At 44.6% G+C, this 21,708-nt stretch overlaps 1 protein-coding gene across 1 annotated transcript in view; it reads right to left on the bottom strand.

Annotated features, from left to right (window-relative positions):
* Positions 1-308: 308 nt before the first annotated feature.
* The window catches only part of LOC144174472 (cytochrome P450 2H1-like), a 33,293-nt gene continuing 11,893 nt past the window's right edge, over positions 309-21,708 (bottom strand). The window contains exons 5-9 of the mRNA XM_077703188.1: positions 20,541-20,842; positions 12,357-12,469; positions 7,922-8,177; positions 6,648-6,838; positions 309-755 (exon numbers count right to left, since the gene is read on the bottom strand). Coding sequence (XP_077559314.1) covers positions 577-755; positions 6,648-6,838; positions 7,922-8,177; positions 12,357-12,469; positions 20,541-20,842 — 1,041 coding nt within the window. The 3' untranslated portion in view covers positions 309-576. The remainder of the gene's footprint in view (positions 756-6,647; positions 6,839-7,921; positions 8,178-12,356; positions 12,470-20,540; positions 20,843-21,708) is intronic.

Raw genomic sequence — 21,708 nt, 5'->3', positions numbered from 1 at the left:
TAAACTACATGAAAGATTGCAGTTAAAAAGAATCTTCGATTTTAAAACATGATTACGCATAATTGGGGCGCTACCGTCGCTGCCGTGTTTTCACAGTAGACATCCGTGGAGACTTCGAATTGCATGTTCTCGAGCTGTCAACTTTGCCATCTTCGACAAAAATTGGAACGGGTCTCCAAATGGCTGCTGTCTCACGCACCCGCCTATTTTCCCGTCTCCTGTGGTAATTGGAACGCATTCTTTGAGCTGAGAACACTATGTAACGCAACAATAGCAAACAAAAAATTACAAACACGCGTATACGATGATAAGCTCGGTATCAACTGTTTATTTCGTGTGCAATGACAGTGCTCATATGTAAATGTGGAAAGGGCAAGAAAAAGCCGGGAAGGAGTGAAACCAATGTAAAAAACAATATTTCGATTAAAGTGGTATAGCGCAGCGCGGATGTATATCCAAAACCTGTAAAAATATTGACAGCGCTGGAGACCGACCTCTAAGTGCAAACAATAGGTTATACCGGGGCCTGACGTGCCCCTGTTTCCTACCACAAAAGAACGCAGATTGTGTTGTTGGTCATCGAGGCAGGAAGCGCAGTCTTTGTGTGTCGTCGACTACCGATATGAGTGCGTTCTCGGCATCAAGCGAGAGCGTTTTGCCTTCTTCGGGAAGCACCCTGAAGTTCTGGAGCACAGTGCTTACGTACAGAAAGATTTCCATCAATGCCAGAGATTCTCCCGGACATGCGCGCCTTCCTGTAAAAAGAAAAAAATTAAACAACCATCTGGGTAAGTCGTTTCCTGGAAAAAACAAAAAACGAGAAAAAAAACATACGACTATAAGTAAACTGAACGCAAGAAGAAAATAATGCCGTTCTTACCATCTGTAAACACCGTCGATTCCCGCAAGTGAAATATATTGATAGATTTTTAGGTAGAAGCGAAAACACCTGTGTTTTCGAGATTTCGGCGCACGTTAAAGATCCCCAGGTGGTCCAAATTAATCCCGAGCCCTCCCCTACGGTGCGCCTCATCACCTGTGTTGCGTTGGCGTGTTAAACCTTACAATCAATCAACACTGTCACAATAGTTATTTCTTTGGGTATTGGAGGGGCCGCTAAAAAATGTAAAAAATCGAGGGGGCGTGAAGAAAGCAACCTAAAGTTTGAAATCAGTTGAGATTCTCCTGCAAGAATGGCGAAGGAATGGGTAAAAATGTCTCGTTTTTGCCCCTTTCTTAAGAATTGGTAAGAGAACAGCGTCTGGTCTCCTTCTCTTGCTCAACACATAACACACATACGCACTCACGCGCCTGCACACATGCTCGCGCGCATGTGTTTTGTACTCCGTAGCTTCGGCCGGTGACCAGCCTCTCTAAGAAATGAAAGTTGAACATGGCAACAGAGTTTACATATACTTTTCCAGAGGGTGGCAAACCAAGTGTTGGCGCTGACACACACACATGGATGCACACACAAAGAAGGAGGATGCGGGTTGGGGAGTGAAGACAGGACACAAAGAACCAGATCCGAACGCTAAAAAAGAGAGAGGCACAGATTCACCGTGTTTAGCGTCTTGTCATTTCTAACTCCGTCAATAGCGCGCCCGCAGGCCAACATTCATGAAATAAATGTATGACAACAAAGCAAGCAAAATATTATTAGGTGGTACATGGGAGAATTATGCTTAAGAGGCAATTGCCCTCTATGGGAACGTGAAAGGCCTGGCCATTGTCAAGTGCACGCGTATGCACGAAGTGCCTCGTCTGAAAGGGTGGTCGTCGGGGTCGGATTGGCCCGTGTCTGGCATACAGGAGAATCTTCGGTGCTCTTTTGGGAAGCATTTTCAGGTGTTTGCTGCAATCATTTAACACAAAAATAGCGTGAAGGCGCCCGTTACAAATGTACAAACATTAAAACCTACTCAAGATAGTCGAAAGTAAAAAACAGGACAAGGAGAATAGACAAAACACCCGAAATTGTTGGGTCAGACAAAAAGCACGAAATCCCTAGACAGGAAAAAAAAAAGGAAAAGGCAACCAAAGATTCAAGAAGCAAGAACTGGTTTCATTTAACAAAAGACATGAAATGCATAAAGGAGACATATTCTGTTGTAAAAATATAGCAGATGTTCTCCAAACAAATGCAGAAGGGGAACGAGATTGCGTAATATCTAGGCGGAGCGCGCAGACAAATATATAAAAGATAATATGACCATAGCCACAGTAAGAGGAAGATGGAGCCCCCGAGACGCATTTATGTAACCACACTGTAGAAATAATCTGCATATACATTCATCATGAAAGAAAGGGGTTAAAACGCTAAGCGACAGCAAAAACAAAGTCCTGCAAGTTCAAAATGCATGGTGCGGGACATACGAGGAGATTGTATGCACATTCGTACCAGGTGCAGCGCCTGGAAACAGATAAAAAGAAGGGAACATAAAAATAATTCGCAGAATAAAGAAGTGAGAAATGTTATGATGGCCATCCTTTAGTTGAATGGAGGCGAAAAGCGAAAACGCCCGTGTGTTCGTGATTTCGGCGCACGTTAAAATCCCCAGATGCTCGAAATTAATCCGGATCCCTCCACAGTGGCGTGTCTCATCGCCTGTGTAGCGTAGGCGCGTTAAACCTCCTAATTTTAAAAAATCCTTCAGTTGTCCTCGGCATCATCTTGAGGTACCTAGTTCGGCAAGCACACCGGTCAGCTTGTGTTTTCTTTTAGAGGCGAAGCACCGTAAGACCTCGCTTTGTCCGTGGCTTGTCCCTTGGCGTCCGTGTACAGTGTGTTGAGACTGTAATTGGAACACTTTAAAAAAAATTTCTGAGCGAACAACCACTCTGATCGCGCTCAGACTTCGCACGAAGTTCGCATTTTGTGGTCTATTTTGTTTGACACCGGGAACAACGACGGTATTTACCTGTTTATCCTGAAAATAAATAAAAACGATTTTAGCCTATGGGAAAATGGCGGCGATTTGGACGTGGGAGCCCGAAAACCGGGTTTTCTGATCGTCTGCTAGCTCATTTCTAGGTGAATTTTCTGATCGTCTGCTCCACCATTTGGCTCAGTACGTGAATCCCAAACGTGCGTTCCACTCTGCAGGTGGTTCCGTCGTTCCAACATAAACTTGCGCTGGCTCGCACGTTCAAATCAGCCGCCATTTTCCCATAGGCAACAATTGTTTTTATTTATTTTCAGAATACACAGGTAAGTACCATCGTTGTCCCCGGTATCAAACAAAATAGACCACAAATTGCGACCTTCGTGGCAAGTTTTAGCGCGAACAGAGCAGCGGTACGCTGAGGTATTTTAAAGTGTTTCAATCATCGTCGCAACACCCTGTACACAGTGTTGCGCATGCGCGAGGAGCATTAGATTGGAATGAATTTTGATTGGATTGGAATGGATTGTATTGATTTGGATCTGATTAAATTGAATTGTATTGCATTGGATTGGACTGGAATTGTGTACACACGCGTTGTCACTCATTTACATGCGTGAGTGGGCAATACCAAGGGTGATTTACGGTAAGAACGATCCCCGGTGTTTTGCCGACTCGTCATAATTCACTTCGTGAAGATGCGCGAATTTTTTTTATTCCAACAAATACGGTGTCCAACTCGCTGATAAGGTACTGCACGCAAACTTCATGGTCGTAATCTTTTTTTCAAATTATGGCTGTTTATGTGCAGAAAGGGTGGCCGATATTTTTCACACGTTTAAAGGAAGGGAGGTGTCATGGGGCCTTTATGTTCTGACTCTGAGGCAGTTGGATTCTCAAACTGAACGCTGTCTCAGTTTTATCAATGTACTGGGCGAGGCATAAGGTGAATTCAAGGAGGTAGAGGACGTTTGCGCAACTACAATTGAAGTCGCCTATAATATGTAAGGAAAACAAAGATACGGAAGTGCTTATGGGGGAGGCCTTATTCATCATAGGACATATGCTTGCTGGAGGGCCGCTGTGTGTGTGTTTGAAAATGTTGTCTCTAGACGACGTTGCAATGTCTCCAATATTCCTCTCTCATTTGTACATAAGGCGTGGAGGTTCGGGGAAAATACATCACAACATTCCACTCTCAGACATGATGTTTTGGTATTTTCTCAAACGACTCTTCATTTTAGGGGACGGAGCTAAAACGTTAGAATGAGGAAGCGAGTAGACGTTACAAATTGAATTTCATGTTGGTTATTAAATGGCGGTGGTCATATTTTTCAGATTTCTTGGTAGCAGCATTGACGACAGACCGGGGGTATTTTTGCAGTGCGAGGTCCATCCCTATTTCAACACAGTTGGAGGGGAAATCAGCGTGTCAGAACATATCTGGCTAAAAATAAAGACTGGTCGCATCACAGGAATGCCGTGTTTAGAGGAATTAACGTGGCTGCACTTAAAGTGAAGGTCGTCGTATCGGTCGGTTGGCTTCCTATACACTGAGGTCACAAACATTGTCGTTCGATACTTTTACTGAGGGGTTCAAAACGTTAATGGTAGGTGCCACATCAACTGCAGAGCACATATGAAGGCCTTACCACCCTCCATCTCTCTATACATATAAATAATTCAGCCACCCTTTCTATACCTTCACAGCCATGGTGTTCCAGTCTAATTTCTAAACATATAACGACCGTGATGTTCGTGGTCCGTATCCAGAAATTTAATGCTGTCTTTGATAGAACACATAAAACACTAGCAAAATTCCGTTCTTGCCCATGAAATTTACTACACGTAACATCGCATACCATGTAACTTAAGATTACAAGACTGCGCTTTTGTTTTCGCGAAGCGTTCCAACTATTTTCCCTTGTGACGAAAGTGTATGCATATCATTTCTGCAATGCGATTCCACGAATGTGTTTCGAGGGCCACATCTTGCCTCTATTATTTTGCCTACATTTTTATTTCACGTTTCCCGCCATTACAGTTGACGTAATTTAGAGGCCCTTTTTCAGTTCGTTTGTATTGATTGTAGGGTTTAACGCGCCGACGCAACGCAGGTGATGATGCGCGCCGTAGTGAAGGGCTCCGGATTAATTTTGACCACCTGGGGATCTTTAACGTGCGCCGAAATCTCGTACACACGAGCGTTTTTGCTTTTTGCCTTCATCGGAAAAGCGGCCGGCGCGGCCAGGAATCAGTTCGTTTGTAAGATATCTTGGAGATTTACGAAAATAAATGTCTCGTGTGTGCATTTTACGAGTTCTATTCGGCACAAGCAAATGTTTTCTTTTTGCATCTTTTGTTGCCCGAGTTCTTTTCTTGTAATTTCACTAGTCTTTTTCGACCCAACCATTTTTCTTTTCCGTATTATTTTCTTTTTTTTTTGGCTATGCCGAATGTTTTTTTGTTTTTTTTTTACGTTTATGCTTTCGTACCTTGCCGCCTGTACGCGGTTTTCGGGCCAGACGATTGCCGCAACACCTGCAATGCTTGCAGAAGAAGCTGCATACTTAACCATCAAAGGGCGTACCTTGTCCTGTTCTATCCTGAAAACCACTCTTTGAACTGTGTTCCTTTCGGCATACGCGTTTACTCAACCGTTCCAGGAAATTGGGTTGACCCGCACAAAATATTTGCCTCTTGGACGCAACGACCCCATTGGATTCCTAACGTTATTTTGGGCCCTCAAGCCACGCCTCTCTTTTTGCCGTTCGAATCTCGTTCGTTATTCCGCCATAACACCCCCCCCCCCTTATTTGTCTTTTCTGATGTGGGTCCGTTCGTGCGGGTCGACGCCTACGACATCGGGCAAACACTTTTCTTCTCCGCCCAAGGGAGAAATCTACTAAAACTCTGTTTCTATGTAGAAGTGTCTTTGAGAAAGGATGGTCATGGGTATAAGATTTAAAAAAAAGTTATGCTTTTCCCCGTCCCTTTATATGACCGCGTTCAATTCTTTATGACCATTTTCCAGAAAACTCGCAGTCCACATTTCGGCAGGAAGAGAGTCGATTAAGCCTCATAAGCCCAGAATACAGCCCTGATTTGCTGCATCTGTACGCTGTATTTTCTTGCGCTCTTATTGACGTCTTTTTTTTTTTGCTATCAGTTCTCCTTGCTTATTGTGTGCCAGAATTCTGCTACGCTACACCGTAAACTCATGCACTTCGAAACCGCAGGCAATCTGTTCAGACCAAGAGCAAGGAGAACCGAAAAAACCTGTGGTTGATTCCTCCGTCATAGGAATCAGTAAAACACGAAAGTGAAATGTGCAGCGAAATCTGCAGCTGAGCATGAATTGCGGGTAGGGGGCTGTCTTGTGGGTATGCTTGGCGAGTGACGTTCTGCTGGTGGGTCGCTTCGGCAAAGGTGTACTGGCTCATTTTCGTGACGGATATGAGGCCAGTGAAATCTTAGGGTATCGTGGAATAAAACACTTTCGTCTTAAAATATAAAACTCGAAAACGAGCAACCCTAAGTATAAGATACTCTTTAGTACTAAAGGTTTTTTTCCCCGCAAGAAGATCGTGTGTGCAGGGTGCACCCTTTACAGTGCGCTTGCTTCGTTGTACTGACGTCATTTTCGTGACGGATATGACGTCAGTTAAATCTTCGTGTATCCGGGAATAAAACACTTTCGTGTTAAAAGGCTGTTGCATTTTAACATGGAAGCACTAAGGAGACCATATGCCGCAGTCCTACCAAGGCTGAAGGAAACAAACGCCTCCGGTCTTTTCCCGAGCTCGGTGCCATCGGCGTTGAGGAAGCGTGTGGGGTCGTACTGTGATGGATTGGGCCAATGAACAGGGTCGTTGTGAAGAGCCCAGAAATTTGGTACCACGAAAGTGCCGGCGGGAACGTCATACCCTCCGATAACCGTGTCACGTCCGGCCCTGCGAGTGAGCGTAAGAAGGCGCGCACTGTCATGCCGGCAGTGTTGCTTGTTCCCACTATTGCAAACCTAGTCTAACTGGAACATCTGACATTTTTATTTTGGAAAATCTGATAAGAACTAGTTTTTGCGATGGTGGAAAAAAACAGGGGTGGCCCGTGGAATGCAACCTATGCGGCAAGGCGAAGCCCTGTATTACTTAAAATACTGCACCTTTACGCAGTGGGGAGACCAGTTCCGTACATTGAAAGTTTGCCCTTGAGTGCTGTAGCTTTTGCTTGTAAACGGGAAAGAGTTGCGAAGGTTCTTGTTCATAATCAATTTTTTTTTTGCAATTCGACACTTGTTTTTTGCCAAAAAGAGAAACGAGAGCAAGCGGTGTCGTATACACGTAGAGCCTCGAAGAAACGCCGCCTAACTCTGCGCTTAGACTACACAGATTATCAGGAAGCTATATAATATTGCACAAAACTAAAACTCAACGGTTTCTAGGTTCCAAAAAGTTAGACGGAAGTAACGACACCAAAATTAACACAGTTTTGTCATTAAATTTAGGTTCAAAAATAGGTCTATTTATTCACCCAGCAAGTTTACGCAGTAAAAATTACTATCTTGACAAAAACCAAATGCTTACCAAGCCAAACTACAACTGGCGAAAACTAAATGCTTCATCTCATAATTTACTAGTTACCTGTACGTGAAAAATTTATTTATTTATTTATTTATTTATTTATTTATTTATTTATTTATTTATTTATTTATTTATTTATTTATTTATTTATTTATTTATTTATTTATTTATTTATTTATTTATTTATTTATTTATTTATTTATTTATTTATTTGGTACTGCTAGCTTCACTTAATAAGCCCTAGGCAGGAGCGGACAACCGTAATCTATATCTGCATCAAGCTCCTAACAGCCATAAACACATGTATGTCTTTCTTGTCACGAATTGAAGTTTTTGAATGTCAGACTGGAGTCATTTGGACGTCATGGAGGCTTTCCTTTTTTCCCCCTCACTGCTACGATCTGCATCTCCATCTTCATCCGTCTGCAGCATCCCTGGCCTTGCCGCACTCACGCCCTGTGTATGCCGATGGGCGCCGTTGTCTTCCAGCGCAGGGCCTCCAGGATCGAGGCCATGGTGAACGGCATGCGGTGCCGATCCTCCCAGCCGGGGGCTCTCTGTTTCCCGATGACGGTGTCGATCTCGCGCTGCACACGCGTCTGGTGGCCGGGGTCGGCGGCAGCGATGTACAGGTTCCACAAGATGACGGTGCGCACCGTGTTGGTTGCGGCGCCGTAGAAGTTGATAGAGTTTCCTTCCAGACCCTGCACTGGAACAGACGGCGCAATGTTTCAGTACACGCTTGTCTCCAGAAACCTGGCCAAGCCGACTGTACTACGGCTGGAGAAGATGCGGAATTTCGTTTTTTGAAGGCGCAACTCAAAATATACACGGACGAACAGAACATATTAGACAGTTACCGGCTTTGCGGATCATTGGTAAAGCAGCCCAGGAGTAATAATTGCATAAATATTTCCTTTTAATACCCGAAGAGACGAGCAGACTTTCCTGTTTTCGTCAAGCTCGCCTAAATAGTATTATTGTCCTAAGGCAGTCGCACAATTATTGTCGGCTGTCTGTCGCTGTACAACGAACAATAATAATAAACAGAATTTTTTATGATTGAGCACCGTGAGACCACAATACGTGGTAACAATAGTAATAAACAAGAACTCAAGAACTACAAAATGTACGGACAGAGCAACTTGTTATGAAAATTCAAGCACTGTGTCAGCTGTCACGCCATCCTTGGTCACCTAGTGAAACTATTACGTTTATTTGTAAGGGTGGACCCATCGTGTGGCAGTTACATTATACGACAACATGAGACGACGACGACATCAGACGCCAAAAGCCCGAGTTCCTCAGGGGCTTCGTCCCTAAATATTACTCTGGTAACTGTTGGTACAGAGCTTGTATACCCAGCGCGCCGGTGAGCGTTCACGCTGGCAAGCTGGCATGCACGTGAAAACAATAACGCTCCGTATTTAAGTCTCTCGCCAAAAATAAGTTGAAGCAGCTTCACTAAACAAAACAAGCTGTTTAATAAGTTACTGCTCTCCAGCGCCGTGGTAGTATGCAGGTATTTTTTTATTCTTCGTGGGCAGGCAGCAATCAAGATGGCTTTAGGCCATCACGATAAACATCTAGAAGTTCGCAGTGCAAGACCAGGGGTCAGTGTATACCATTCTTATTCTCACTCTCTCCCTATACTTCGCAACGCCTCACTATTTTTCCATGGTCAGAAAAAGAGCATTTAAGCGTTCGTGTTGACCACGAACAGCGCCGTGGTACCATCCACGCACCATGGCTAATGTCGCCCATTTACCCAAAGTTATCGATGAAATATGTACACATACATTAGTTGGCCCCGACCATAAAAGTACAGCAGAGCTGCCACCTATGATTTGAACACACATTACTTTTGAGGATGCCTAAGTGTTTTAAATGCAGAACATTTCAGTAACTCACGATGTCACCCGCGTTGTCGTCCGTTGTCCGCACCGCACCCCTCCCTACTATATAAAAAAAATACTATCCGGCGACAGGTTTCGATCCCTCTGCGGGCAGAACACAATGTACATGGTGCTCTACCCACTGCGCCACACAGCCGACACAGAATGGAAGCTTACGAACGCGCCTTATATCGTTGACTCATTCAAATTACTGCTGACGAGCGCTCTCTCGTCAGCAGTTGCCACAAGTGCAACAACATTAACGTAACGCAAACTACTTCACGTCGTGCGCCCCCGGAAATGCTCTGCATTTGATCGTGCCCCTCGCGAGGGGGATGTTTCACTGCGTCTTCTCTCGGTCGCGGGACCCGTGGCGCCATCTGGCGGAGGCGCGGCACGACTCGTAGCACTTTCTTTGAAAAAGCGCCTTGAAAGCGCGGCAAATATGAAATAGGGATGACGCGCTTTCCAGGCAATCCGCCGACGCGGCTGCTTTGTGTACAGACTCGGCGGCGAGCGTCCCGGGATTCTGGTGTCGACCGAACCCCATTTTTTTTGCATGTGATACTAGTGTTACATATCAAGCTAAGAACTCAAAACCCTGGAATTTTTGTGTGGCACACAAAACTGGCAGTTTCAGTTTCGGTTTCGTAGACGTCGGGTGGGTGCACATTTTTGTGTCTGTCCGTCTGTCTGTCTGTCTGTCTGTCTGTCTGTCTGTCTACATTTTGTCTGTGACTCGATTCATCCACCAGACCAAAGTGAAGCAAAAACTTCGAAATAGTCTTGCATACCCACAGCCAAATATAAACGTTTAAGTCCGGTGTTAATGTTCATACTTTTCAGATGGTTGATCAAGGTCAAGACATTACGCAAATATAAGGTAAGGCAGGAAATCAATACATGAGTGATGTTTGCAGTGTTCCTTTATTAAAAACGTTACGGATGCTTGGGTTTTGCGATAGAAATAGAAATACTACATCAAATGCAGGAAACCGTCGCCTGCTGCCGCTCGCGCTACCTGGCGGCATTTAAAAAAAAAATCAAACGGCAACAGCAACGAAAGGTTTCACTAAATAGCATCCGCGTTCCGACTGGAACGCTCCTCGAGAAGGGCAACGTCGTTCTAGAACCGTTGTAGTAGGGTTTCTCAACTCACGCGCGTCTCCGCCATACGGATGCCCTGGCATTGAGGCACCCGAATTGGAGCAGGGGAAAGTGGTAAATTGTAATTTGTAAAAATATGCAAAAACTTTTAGTATTACAGAAGCAGGCGTTACGAGCAATCGCTTGTGTTCCACCTTTATCCTCTTCCAGTCCCTTGTTTTCTAACTACCGCATTATTAACGTCAATCACCTTTACGACTTCCGCCTTCTCCAACTATTCAAAACTCAGATGCAAAACAATGTTACTTTTCTGTCTGATAGCGCTAGCTTACACGAGAACTTAATTTGCCATTACACACGACACCATGAACACTGGCACATTAAACCTGCTCGCACAAATTACGGTCACCAGACTCTATCGTACACTTTGCCTTTAGCGCTAAACAAATATGATTTCGACGATTTATCCATTCGCTCTACGTCTTACACAACCCTCCGGAAAATGTTTTTTTGTTTTTACAATACAGCATGAATACCCCCATTTGACGTAATCGGAGTAAACAAATATTTTATTGCGCTGACATTTTCTTTTTTTTTGTTTGCTTGCTTCTTGTTTGCTTGCATTTTGTATTTGCATTTGTGATTTTTTTTCCCTGCCTCGTCCCTGCTGATTGTGTCGTGGGGGGTGGGAGCTCCGTCAAGCCGCGAGTACAGCGCCTTTTTTTCCCGCCTCCTCAGCCATTGTACTTGACTGAAATAAAGAACTTCAACTTCAACTTCAACTTCAACTTCAACTTGAGCAAACCTCTAGCGTGTTACCTGGGGAGGAACGAAACGGGAGAGGAAGAGTACGACAGGTGAGCGGGAAAGAGAAGGAGGTATTCTCTTTCAAGGTGCGCCAGTCGACTATCGTCTTCCGTCGACATTTGCAACGAAAGGAGCTGATACGCGGCCAAATTTGCAGTGCCAAAGCATGCTGACGAAAGAAGTGATGATGATTCAGCCAGAAAAAAGGCGAGTGATTTTATATACTTTTGCACATACAAAGCCGTTTGCTAATTCAGCCTGTAAAGTACTGCATTGTCCAAGTCAGTCAGAATTGAAGCACCTTAGTCGGAGGCAGCAGTGCGAGAGGATACACGACTTGTTCAATCCTCTGATACCTGGACGGCATATTTAAGAACAATGAGGTAATCCAAATGAATCTTTGCTTTTTCTCTGCCCGACACATGCCGCTTGGTAATTGCGGATTACGAGTGATTATGAGATTTAACGCGCCGACGCTACACAGCCGATGCGGCGCGCCGTAGTAGAGGGCTCCGGATTAATTTTGACCACCTGGGGATCTTTAACATGCGCCGAAATTTCAAACACAAGGGCGTTTTCGCGTTTCGCCTCCATCAGAAAAGCGGCCGCCGGCGGCCAGGAATCGAACCCGCATCCTTGGGCTCAGAAGCACAACGCTTTAGCCACTGAGCCACCGCGGCACGTACTCTTGCCAAATGTGACTTCAGTTATGCTGAGCCCAACGCCAGGACGAGTTTATCCTGGGATGATTTTTTTCGTTTGGTAGGGTTACAGGATAATCATTGCTTGCAGAAACGCTACAAACCATCGACTGTAATTTATCAGCTGCGATTTTAAAAATACCGCGTACCGCGGATTTTTCTGGAGGCGGAGTACTACTTCTAGTACCGAAGACAAGCGCCTGACAGTGGGTTATAAATAGCACGCAGGCAGCGTACCAACGCATTCCGCTTCTTCCTCGATGGGGTATTTTATTTCTGGACTGCTTTTCGAAGCATGTTTGCCTTCCCGCACGTGTTACCTCTCCGATTAAATTCCTCCCTGCAACAACGTGGGTGGGCTTTTTTCGGAGCACTTACGAGTGTAGTGATGGTTGGTGCCCTGGTTCTCGTTGATCTTCCTCAAGTATCCGTCTATGAAGTCTCTGTCCAAATATTGCTCCATCTTGCCCTCACGCTCCTTCACTTCGTTTCTGCAACACCAAGGCGCAGAGCGGTTAGGCGGAAAAATAGCTGCAGATACTTTTCTTGTGCGAAAACTGTCTGCAATGCGAAGACTCGCGACAGTGCGCGAGTTTGGTCCCACATTCAGCTTAAATAAGCAGCAGGCTCATCTGCTCGCATGTGCGCGGTATCTTTGTACGCTGTCAAGGAATGTTTACTTTTCTTTGCTGGTACTGAAGTGTAGTTTAGAAGAGCCTACGGAAGGTTTAAAGTTTAAGTGATGGTTCTGAAATATATTACGAAACAAAACGAAAGAAGTATTCGTCCCTATTCGCGGCACTCCCACAGTTCTACCTTCGTTATCATCAGCGTAGCAAGTATTCTACTGAAACGAGAGAACACTGATAAAAAGGTCATGCTTGTTTTTGAGTGGCGATTTTCTCCGAATAAAAGTGAATCTTTTTTGCGGGTCACCTTGGTACCAGCACGTTTAGATTTTGTTGTGGTACTATAAATAAAATTCGCTATGTGATTTTAGTGTGAAAACTTTGTGCGGTTTTAATAAAGCACGGCAATCAGAGTTATGTGGGTATAAATCTATACACAACAGTGTGAACGTTGTTAAAAGAGACCGTAATTGTACTTTTGCGCTGACGAGGTAGCTGACGAGTATTTACGATCTTGAGGGTTTAGGGAAAGAGGAAACAGAGGAGATTACTCTCTTTGAGAACACACATCAGCAAGTGTGTAAAATTCATTTTCAAAAATCACATCCACAGATAAAAATACACAGGCGGGCGTAACTAAAAAAAAGCCTTGGAGTGTTCTAAGTATTTCCTGCCATTTTTTCCTGTTAGCTAGAATATTATTGCAGCGATGTCGAGCTTAATCCTGGCCCTGATGATGTTACTAACAGTCTACCTGGAGAACTATCGAACGTTGTCAAACCAAATACTGCTCAAGTAGACTCGCGCCATGACGAACTTCTGAAGGTTCTTCGCGAAGTTAAGTTGAGCCAAGAAGCACTCGGGCACACGGTGTCCGACGCCAACACAAGGCTAGTTGCTGTTGAAGCCCGTGTTAACGCCCTTGATCAGAGTAGTGACACAGGGTTAGAAGCCGCAGCTAATGCAGTTCGCTCAGAAAATGCAGAGCTTCGTTGCCGCCTTGACGATTTTGAGGGCAGAGCTCGCCGTGACAATTTAATATTTTATGGTGTGCCTGACAACCCAAAAGAATCATGGTCGCAGTCGGAGGAGCTAGTACGCACGCTTGTTTCCTCTCATATAGGAGTTCAAATTGCGCAGCACGGAATCGAAAGGGCACATCGGCTTGGAACTTTTGTGCGCGATAAATAAGTAAAAGTAAAATAAAAAGTAAAGGACACCATTTTTGCGCAGAAAGGGAAACAAAAATCGACAGGAATTACTATCAATGAGGACTTCTGTAAGTCAATTAGAAACACGAGGAAAAAGCTTCTAGACATTGGGAAAGCCAGTGGGCAACAGTACTCCTTACGTTATAACAAGTTACTAATCGGTAAGAAATATTTTGTTTATTGTACTCAAACTGACAGTGTCTGTGAAATCAACCCGAGAACTGAATCTGTGTCGCCGATCAATAACCCTGCTTATCAGCCCAACTCCAGCACAAGTACGTCATAGCAATCGGGCAGTGGCAATCATAGTCCAGTATAATGTCAGGTTTCTTTCCTTCTTACTAACATACGCAGCGTAATAAGCAAACGTGATGAACTGTCTTCAGTAATCGACGACTGTGATGCTAAAATAGTTGTGCTCACGGAAACGTGGTTGTCCAGCAAGATTCGTGATAGTGAAGTGTTCCCGCTTGCGGCGAATATAAGCTTTACAGGTCTTACCGTAACACTAGAAGTGGAGGAGGTGTTCTGATTGGTGGTTCTGTTGATTTTCACTCGTATCTTGTTTCCATAAGGTCCTCTTTAGAATTTGTTTGCGCTTGCGTACGTTTCGGTCATAATGACGTTATTTTGTGTGCCTGTTACCGTCCACCGAACTCGTCACCTGATTTTTGTGATACGTTTTACGATGATTTAAACAATATAGTTGTTCGCTACCCGGCTACTCCTATTTTTTTTTATTATGGGATTTTAATTTTCCTGATATCTCTTGCATCGTTGGTGATAACCATGCTACCTCTCGCACACGTGAAGGAAATTTGTTTTTTAATCTTTGTAATGACTTTCACTTCCCTCAAGTAGTGTTACTCTTACTCTTTCGTAGGAAATGTTACTCTTACTTCCTCGAGTTTGCTTGACCTGATATTTACCACAACCCCTGATAAAATTTCCTCACTTCATTATCATCCTGGGTTAAGCGATCACAGCATTCTTTCTTTTACTTATGATGTCACCACCGCAAAACAAGAAGCTTCTGGTAAAACCATAAGAGATTATAAATGCGCAGACGTGGCTGCAATCAATGCGGAAATGGAGAGTTTTCCTGAGTCCTATCTGCGTAGCTTTTCTTTGCGCACTGTGGAAGAAAACTGGAGAGCATTTCAGAATGTTGTTGAATCTATCATTAATAGATATATCCCCCTGCGCACAATCCTATCATCTTTCCGCTCTCCGTGGTTCACCTCCTCTCTTAACCGGCTGCGCAACAAAAAAAATCACGCCATATCCACGGAATGAATGATGATAAGTGGGGCGAAGATCGAGAGGGGGAGATCATCGGTAGCCGTAACTCTCCCGTGAAAGTTCGCCCATTACATCATTAAGAAAGACGTAAGACTGTGTGCGTACATTGTACAAATCAACTTTTATTTTCGGAGTCAATGCTCCCAGGCCCAGACCTGGTGAAAGACCCCGCGCCATCGAGGACTACCCCGCAGCTCTACCACAATTTGTCACGTAGGATGGGACACAACGGTTAAGAAAGAACTTTTATTTAGGGCGAACTTGTGCCCGAACAAGACGAGAGGAAACGAGCAAAGGTCCTTGCGTCTCGTTCGATCTCCGAGAACGACTGCCTGCGTTCGTGGCGTGATCTCTTGCGTGATCTCCCCCTCGCAGTGCACGTGCGCTCGCGCCTCCGTTGGCGAACACAGACAAGCTCACGCTCCCGGTGCCGAGTTTGCGCTGCCGGTTGCAGCCGGTTCTTGCGCGTGTAACGCGGCCCACTTTGCGACATCTCCGAAAGCATGCGGCGGTCACGTACCACGAGACACAAGGGATGGACAGACCCATGGCTTTATGAGCTTCGCCCCTAAAGGAAACGGTTGCACCGTAGTGCAGTAATATCTGATAGAAACGAAAGGTGGTCAGCCTATCGAAATGTAAACCTTGATTATAAGCATGCGCTTCTTACAGCAAAACATTACTTTTTTACTAAAACGTTGCCCTCTTTGCTGCATACTAACCCTCGTAAATTCTCGTCAACAGTGAATGGTTCTAAAAGGGAAACGATCCAGTTGTGTGATCAGGACGGTAGTGTGATACCACCGGATGAGTGTTGCGGTGCCTTGCAAAATTCCTTTGTTCTTTATTTTTGTAATCGTGCTTCTAATTTGTTACCCAAGGTTGATAATGTGCATTTCCCGCCTATGGACGCAGTTGTTGTGGATTGGGTTGGTATTAGAAAATTAATTCAAAACCTAAATGTATCCTTCCCCATTGCTGATGGTATCCCTGCGCAGTTCTTGAAGCTAACCGAAACATACTCGTCGCTAATATTGTCAAAGCTTTTTTCGCGATATTTGCAGTTTTCTGTGCTGCCGAGCGACTGGAAGGCGGGAAGGGTGGTGTCAGTTCCGAAGCAAGGTGACGCCTCCAACCCTTTCAACTATAAGCCCATTACACTCGCAAGTATCCCCTGCAAACTGCTTGAGCACGTAATCCATTCCAATATGATAACTTTCCTCGAAGACAACAAATTTTTTTGATAACCACCGGCGTGGTTTTAGAAAGTATTTTTCATATGAAACGCAACTTGTAGTTTTCACTAATGATTTATTTTCCATAACCGACCGGGGTGCCATTGTCGACTGCATTTTTTAAATTTTCAAAAAGCGTTCGATTCAGTTTCCCATCAACTTCTTCGCTAAAACTAAGTGCTCTTAACATAGACAGAAGCTTACTCAAGTGGATAGAGTGTTTTTTGTCTAAACGAACACAATATGTAAGTGCTAACAATTGTAACTCACCGTTGCAACACGTAACATCTGGACTACCGCAAGGTTCTGTGTTAGGCCCCTTACTCTTCCTAATTTATATGAATGACCTTCCTAACAACATTTCTTCTGCAATTAGACTTTTTGCTGATGATTGCGCGATTTATTGTGTAATAACTAACCGGGAAGATTCCGTCTCTCTCCAATTCGACATTAATACCGTATCTTCTTTGTGCAATAATTGGCTGATACAACTTAACGTTAACAAATGTAAAATAATGACAGTTTCTTCTGGCGCAAAGCAGTATAACCAGTCTGACCTATTTCCGTACGAACTTAACAATGTACATATATCTTCTGTCTCTTCTTATAAGTACATTGGCGTCCACATTAGCACTAATCTGCAATGACATGAACATATTATGTTACTTATAATGCTAATCGCATGCTTGGCTTCTTACGGCGTAATTTTGCTCTTGCTCCAGTGTCTTTAAAGCTCTTACTATATAAAACAGTTGTTAGATCCAAATTGAAGTATGCATCATCGATTTGGGACCCTTATTTGGTGGTGTTGTCTTCATCCTTGGCAGCCGTTCAGAACCGGGCTGCTCGATTCATTGTCACAAACTACTCACGAACCACTAGCATCGCGTCAATTATATCTTCTCTTCAACTCAGTGACCTTGTTGCTAGAAGGAAAATTGCGCGTGTGCCTTTTTCACAAGATTTGCTTTACTAACCCCATTCTAAAACCGGGTCTCATTTCTGCTCCATCCTACAACTCCGCACGTAACGATCACAGGCTCAAGGTAGGAGTTCCTAACTGTCGCGTAAACCCCTACTTCTACTCGTTCATTCCCAAGACCTGCAACGACTGGAACCACCTTCCCGCCTCCATCGCCAGAATTCCGGATCCTAGATTATTCAAAATAGCTGTAACTAATATTGTATGAATTGTTAACCACTCCTCTCTGAAACGTCTTCGGGCTTTGAGAGTATTTTAATAAATAAATAAATAAAAATAAATAAATAAATTATCATGAGGGTTCTTTTTTGTTTTTTGTTTTTTGAAAGAGTGCTTAAAACTTTTGCTTACATTGCCGATACCCTTTCGCTACTCCTATTCTCTTTTTTCCGTTTTGTTTACGAGGTTTTAGTAATTTCAGTGGTTGACTATGGGTCAGATAACCTCGCTACTTTGTGGCCGGCACTTTCTCGAGAGAGCTTGGTGTTTTCAGGATAATAAATAACTTTATTTTTGTTCATAGCATGTTTCAAATGACGGAAACTGCATTGTGTTAAAGAAAGGCAAATGCCAAAAGATTTACTAAAACGTTTAAAACTGAAATACGGAGACTTAGAATACAAATTCGCCCGAAATAAATTTCATGCTTGAGAGGATATTTCGCTTAGATATACTTTCAAGTAAAATTCGGCAATAAAATGCTGTTACGAAATAACTAACAAAAAAACTTAGAATAGGCAAAGCAATAGAAAACAAAACCAAATAATATGATTTAAAAAAAATAAGCTTAGTTACTTTGCATGCTTTTTGTTCATTTACGTGAAAATGTCTGTTTAAATTTTATTATGCTCATAGGCTACAATTAAGAAGTAGTTCGTCCCCCTCGTGGCCACACTTCCAAACTACAATACTGCTGACAGGTTACGGCATGCATTAAGTCTTGTCTTCGATTCTTAGCAGGAAGAAGCAAAATTGGATCCCAGGTGTCTTACGAGTGGATTCACTCTGTGAGGCGTGGAATTTTTGTGTACTCATGAGCATATAGGGGGCCTTGCGCTTTCACAGGTTTGGTCATCCCTTAAAACGTACTTCCCTTCAAGGATTATGCATATTGCTCGTCGAAAAGTTTTCTCAATCGGGAATTATCGGAAATGTCATGAATAACCAGCTGTTTCTGGTGAAATTGGTAAACTAAATTTTTCCCCTAACCTTCTTCAGCCTAGATGAGAAAAATGTTAGCACCAATCTCTCCTCCTACAGACGGACTGAACAACATCGCCCCTGGATTGTGCCTCCCGCCCCCTCCCCCCCCCCCCCGTTCGCTATTCCCTCTCCCTCCCCAAACCTATTCCACTGCAAGGCTTAAACGCAGAACCATGTGGAAGCAAACGTTTGAAAAAAAGAACGAGCATTACGGAAATTGCATGTTATAAAGACATTTCAAATAGGGTTCCCTGGTTTATCGTTTTGTTTCCCCTGGCCTGTGTTTGAAAGACAAGAGGGGATAGACCTGCCACTGCTCACCGAACGCCTGTCTGGGCTGGTGTGTCAGTTCTCGGGCATGCTGGTGGGCCGCGGCGTTGCCGTGCACGTCGGCAAGGGCAGGGGAGCAAATAATCCTTAGGTGATGTTAGGGAGGATTTTGCAGGAGAATTTGAGATGAACCTGCTCGCGAAAGGTCTACAGGCTTGTTGGCAGTCTGTGATGATGGTCTTCGCATTGGTTTGGGAAATTGGTAGCGCTATGGCCACTTCTTTGCCTGTAGTGCATTTGATGCTCATGCGAGCAGGGCATGAGTTATAGTCACAACAGAAGTCGTGACTCTTCTTCCTGGATATGAATGTGCGTCTGTGTACACTGTGGTGGAGTTGTGACCATACAGTTTGAAGACGGCTTTCGCTCTGGCGCTTAGAACGCAGATAACACCGCCGGGCGTGGCCCGACAGTAAAAACAAACAATAAATAAACAAACCCATACTTATTTCGCGGCAATATCATGTATAAGCTGAGTCGATCACCCTGGGGGTGTTGAAATGGTGAGCGCAGGGACAATTGGGTCAAAATTGCTCTGCCAGGGGAGGTGGCGCTGAGGCGCAACAGTTGGTTCAAGGAGTTCATCCTAGGTATTGTGAACTTCCAGTTGTACGAATTTCTGCGTCGCAGTGCTGACCGGTAGTCCCAATGCCAGCATGTAGGCTGTGCGTATGAGAGGTTCTACCTTGTCCTTTTCAGCCTTCGAGAGCACAGCGTATACGGGAAGGCGTAAGTAACCCTAGAGATAATAAAGGCTTCAACTAGCGCCATATCAGGTCTGCCTCTCACATACCTCTCGTATTGGCGCTGATCCTGCTGATCATGTGGGAGACTCCGTGTCGTTCAAGTCTCCCACATGATCAGTTCAGTAGTTTGACGTTGGGGCGATCAGCTTGTAAAAACATTTCCAAGGTCTTCACATTTGTAGTTAAAACAATCCCAAGGCCATTCACTTGAAGGGAGATGGTTGGCGACACAGGAAGGACTTTTTTGCGTGATAAGACAATGAGTAACCCAGATTTTTGCGGCGCACACGCTAGCCAACACTGCCGCGCGTATTGACTGACATAGCCGCCTCTTGTAGGTTGCGCATGAACCCGTGAGTGGCCCATTGGTTATCTCATCTGCATATAACCCATGGTGGATGCATGGTACGGCAGTCAGTAGCGGAGGGAGCTTTGGGAGGAATATACTTAACAGTAAAATAGGCTGGTCCGCACCTTGGGGTGTGCCCATGTTACCGGTAGTAACGGCATTTGACTTTGTCTCCCACCTTCGGAATGGCTTTCGGCCGTCGAGGGTGGCCCTATGATGCCACCCGCATGGGTGGCGCAGCGTCTTACGTATCGTTTGTACTTTCTTTAGCAAAAGCAAGAGTTTTGAAAAGGTAATAATGATGCCACCTGGCCTTCGGAGACTATTTAACCACCTGATGCATTTTGGCAGAACCGCACAGCCACTAGGTACATCACAAGTCTAGCTCCAGAATTTGAATTTATGTGCCATGATGATGATGGTTATGATGATGGCGTGGACCATGTTTATCTATGCTAATGGCTACAAAAGAAACCGAATGGCTTTTTAGAGCCGATGGCAACAATCGTAAAGACAGAGTATGCACCGCAGTGTGTCGCTGCGGAGTGTAGAATAAATGGCATGAGCTCACTGACCTTACAAGCTGTCTCATCTGTATGAAGACGTTGTTCATAATGTGGAGCCTTGTGTTCGGAGTGTACAGAGATAGCACGCGGAGTACAGGCAAGAAGTCCAGGAGCGAGAAAAAGTTTCCGTTGCGCAAGAACTTGGAGAGCAGAGCCTCAAGTGTGCGACCCTTCGGGTGGTCAGCGTCGTATCGTCGACCGAACACCAGCGCTGAGATGTTGTTGACCACGCTCGAGGCGAGTGGTTGGGCTATCTGCGCGGGCTTTCCGTCCCCGGAACGTAAAATATCAAGAAAGCATTGTACCTCCTCCTGAAAGGAATCCATAGAAGACATCAGCGTTGACCACGCATACAGATTAATTTTATCGTCTGATTTGTACTACAGCGTAGAGCACTGCACGGGCCCGGGCCAGCCCAAAAGCCCGGGCCCGACCAGGCCCGCGGGCCGGGCCGGGCCGCTCGAAGTCGATTATCGGCGGGCCCGGGCTCAGTGCCGCGGGCCCGAGCTGGGCTCGGGCTCGACGCCATGGGCCCGGGTCAGGCTCGGGCTTGAATTCATAGGCCCGGCCGCTAATAGTTCCGACGTGAAGTGTAGAAAAGAGCATAAAAATGAATATTCTGAGTTTACTTTTACGCGCTTCTTGATGTTAGTTGTACACATTGTTTTAAAAACGTGTTTTGCTAGGTCTGATAGTCACTATACTGTAATTTTAATGAAATTTTATGCACTGCATCAAGATATTATATTTTCGTGTATAACATATCAAAGATACGGTTACAAGGAATGCCCTAGCGGGGAAGGAATGAATAAGACACCCTGGAGCTGTGCACCTATGTCTATGTACGTGTGTTTTAGATGTCGAACCAATCTAAATGCGGCTGCCGTGGCTGGAAATCAAACTCGCGCCACCGCTTAACAACCACTGCAATGAAAATATTTCAACGCATGCACATACTCGTGAGTTCAAATGGGGAGCAAGAAATTTCAGCAATACGAACTTGTGACCGAGACAACCACGTGAAGTTGCCGAGAGTCTGGTCATCAAAGGTGATGGTGTCTCTCGAGTAAGAATACCAGCTAATATTACGCCGATGTGGCGTGAACTGCAGACGATGTAAGCTAAACTATGTGCACTTTTAAAACCTTATTTTTTTGCTTTTCAATTCATGATGTGC

Source organism: Haemaphysalis longicornis, unplaced genomic scaffold (genome assembly GCF_048455015.1).
Source record: "Haemaphysalis longicornis isolate Haplotype H1 unplaced genomic scaffold, Haemaphysalis longicornis Haplotype H1 scaffold_3, whole genome shotgun sequence".
NCBI lineage: Eukaryota > Metazoa > Arthropoda > Arachnida > Ixodida > Ixodidae > Haemaphysalis > Haemaphysalis longicornis.
This window is presented reverse-complemented; position numbering and strand designations above follow the sequence as displayed.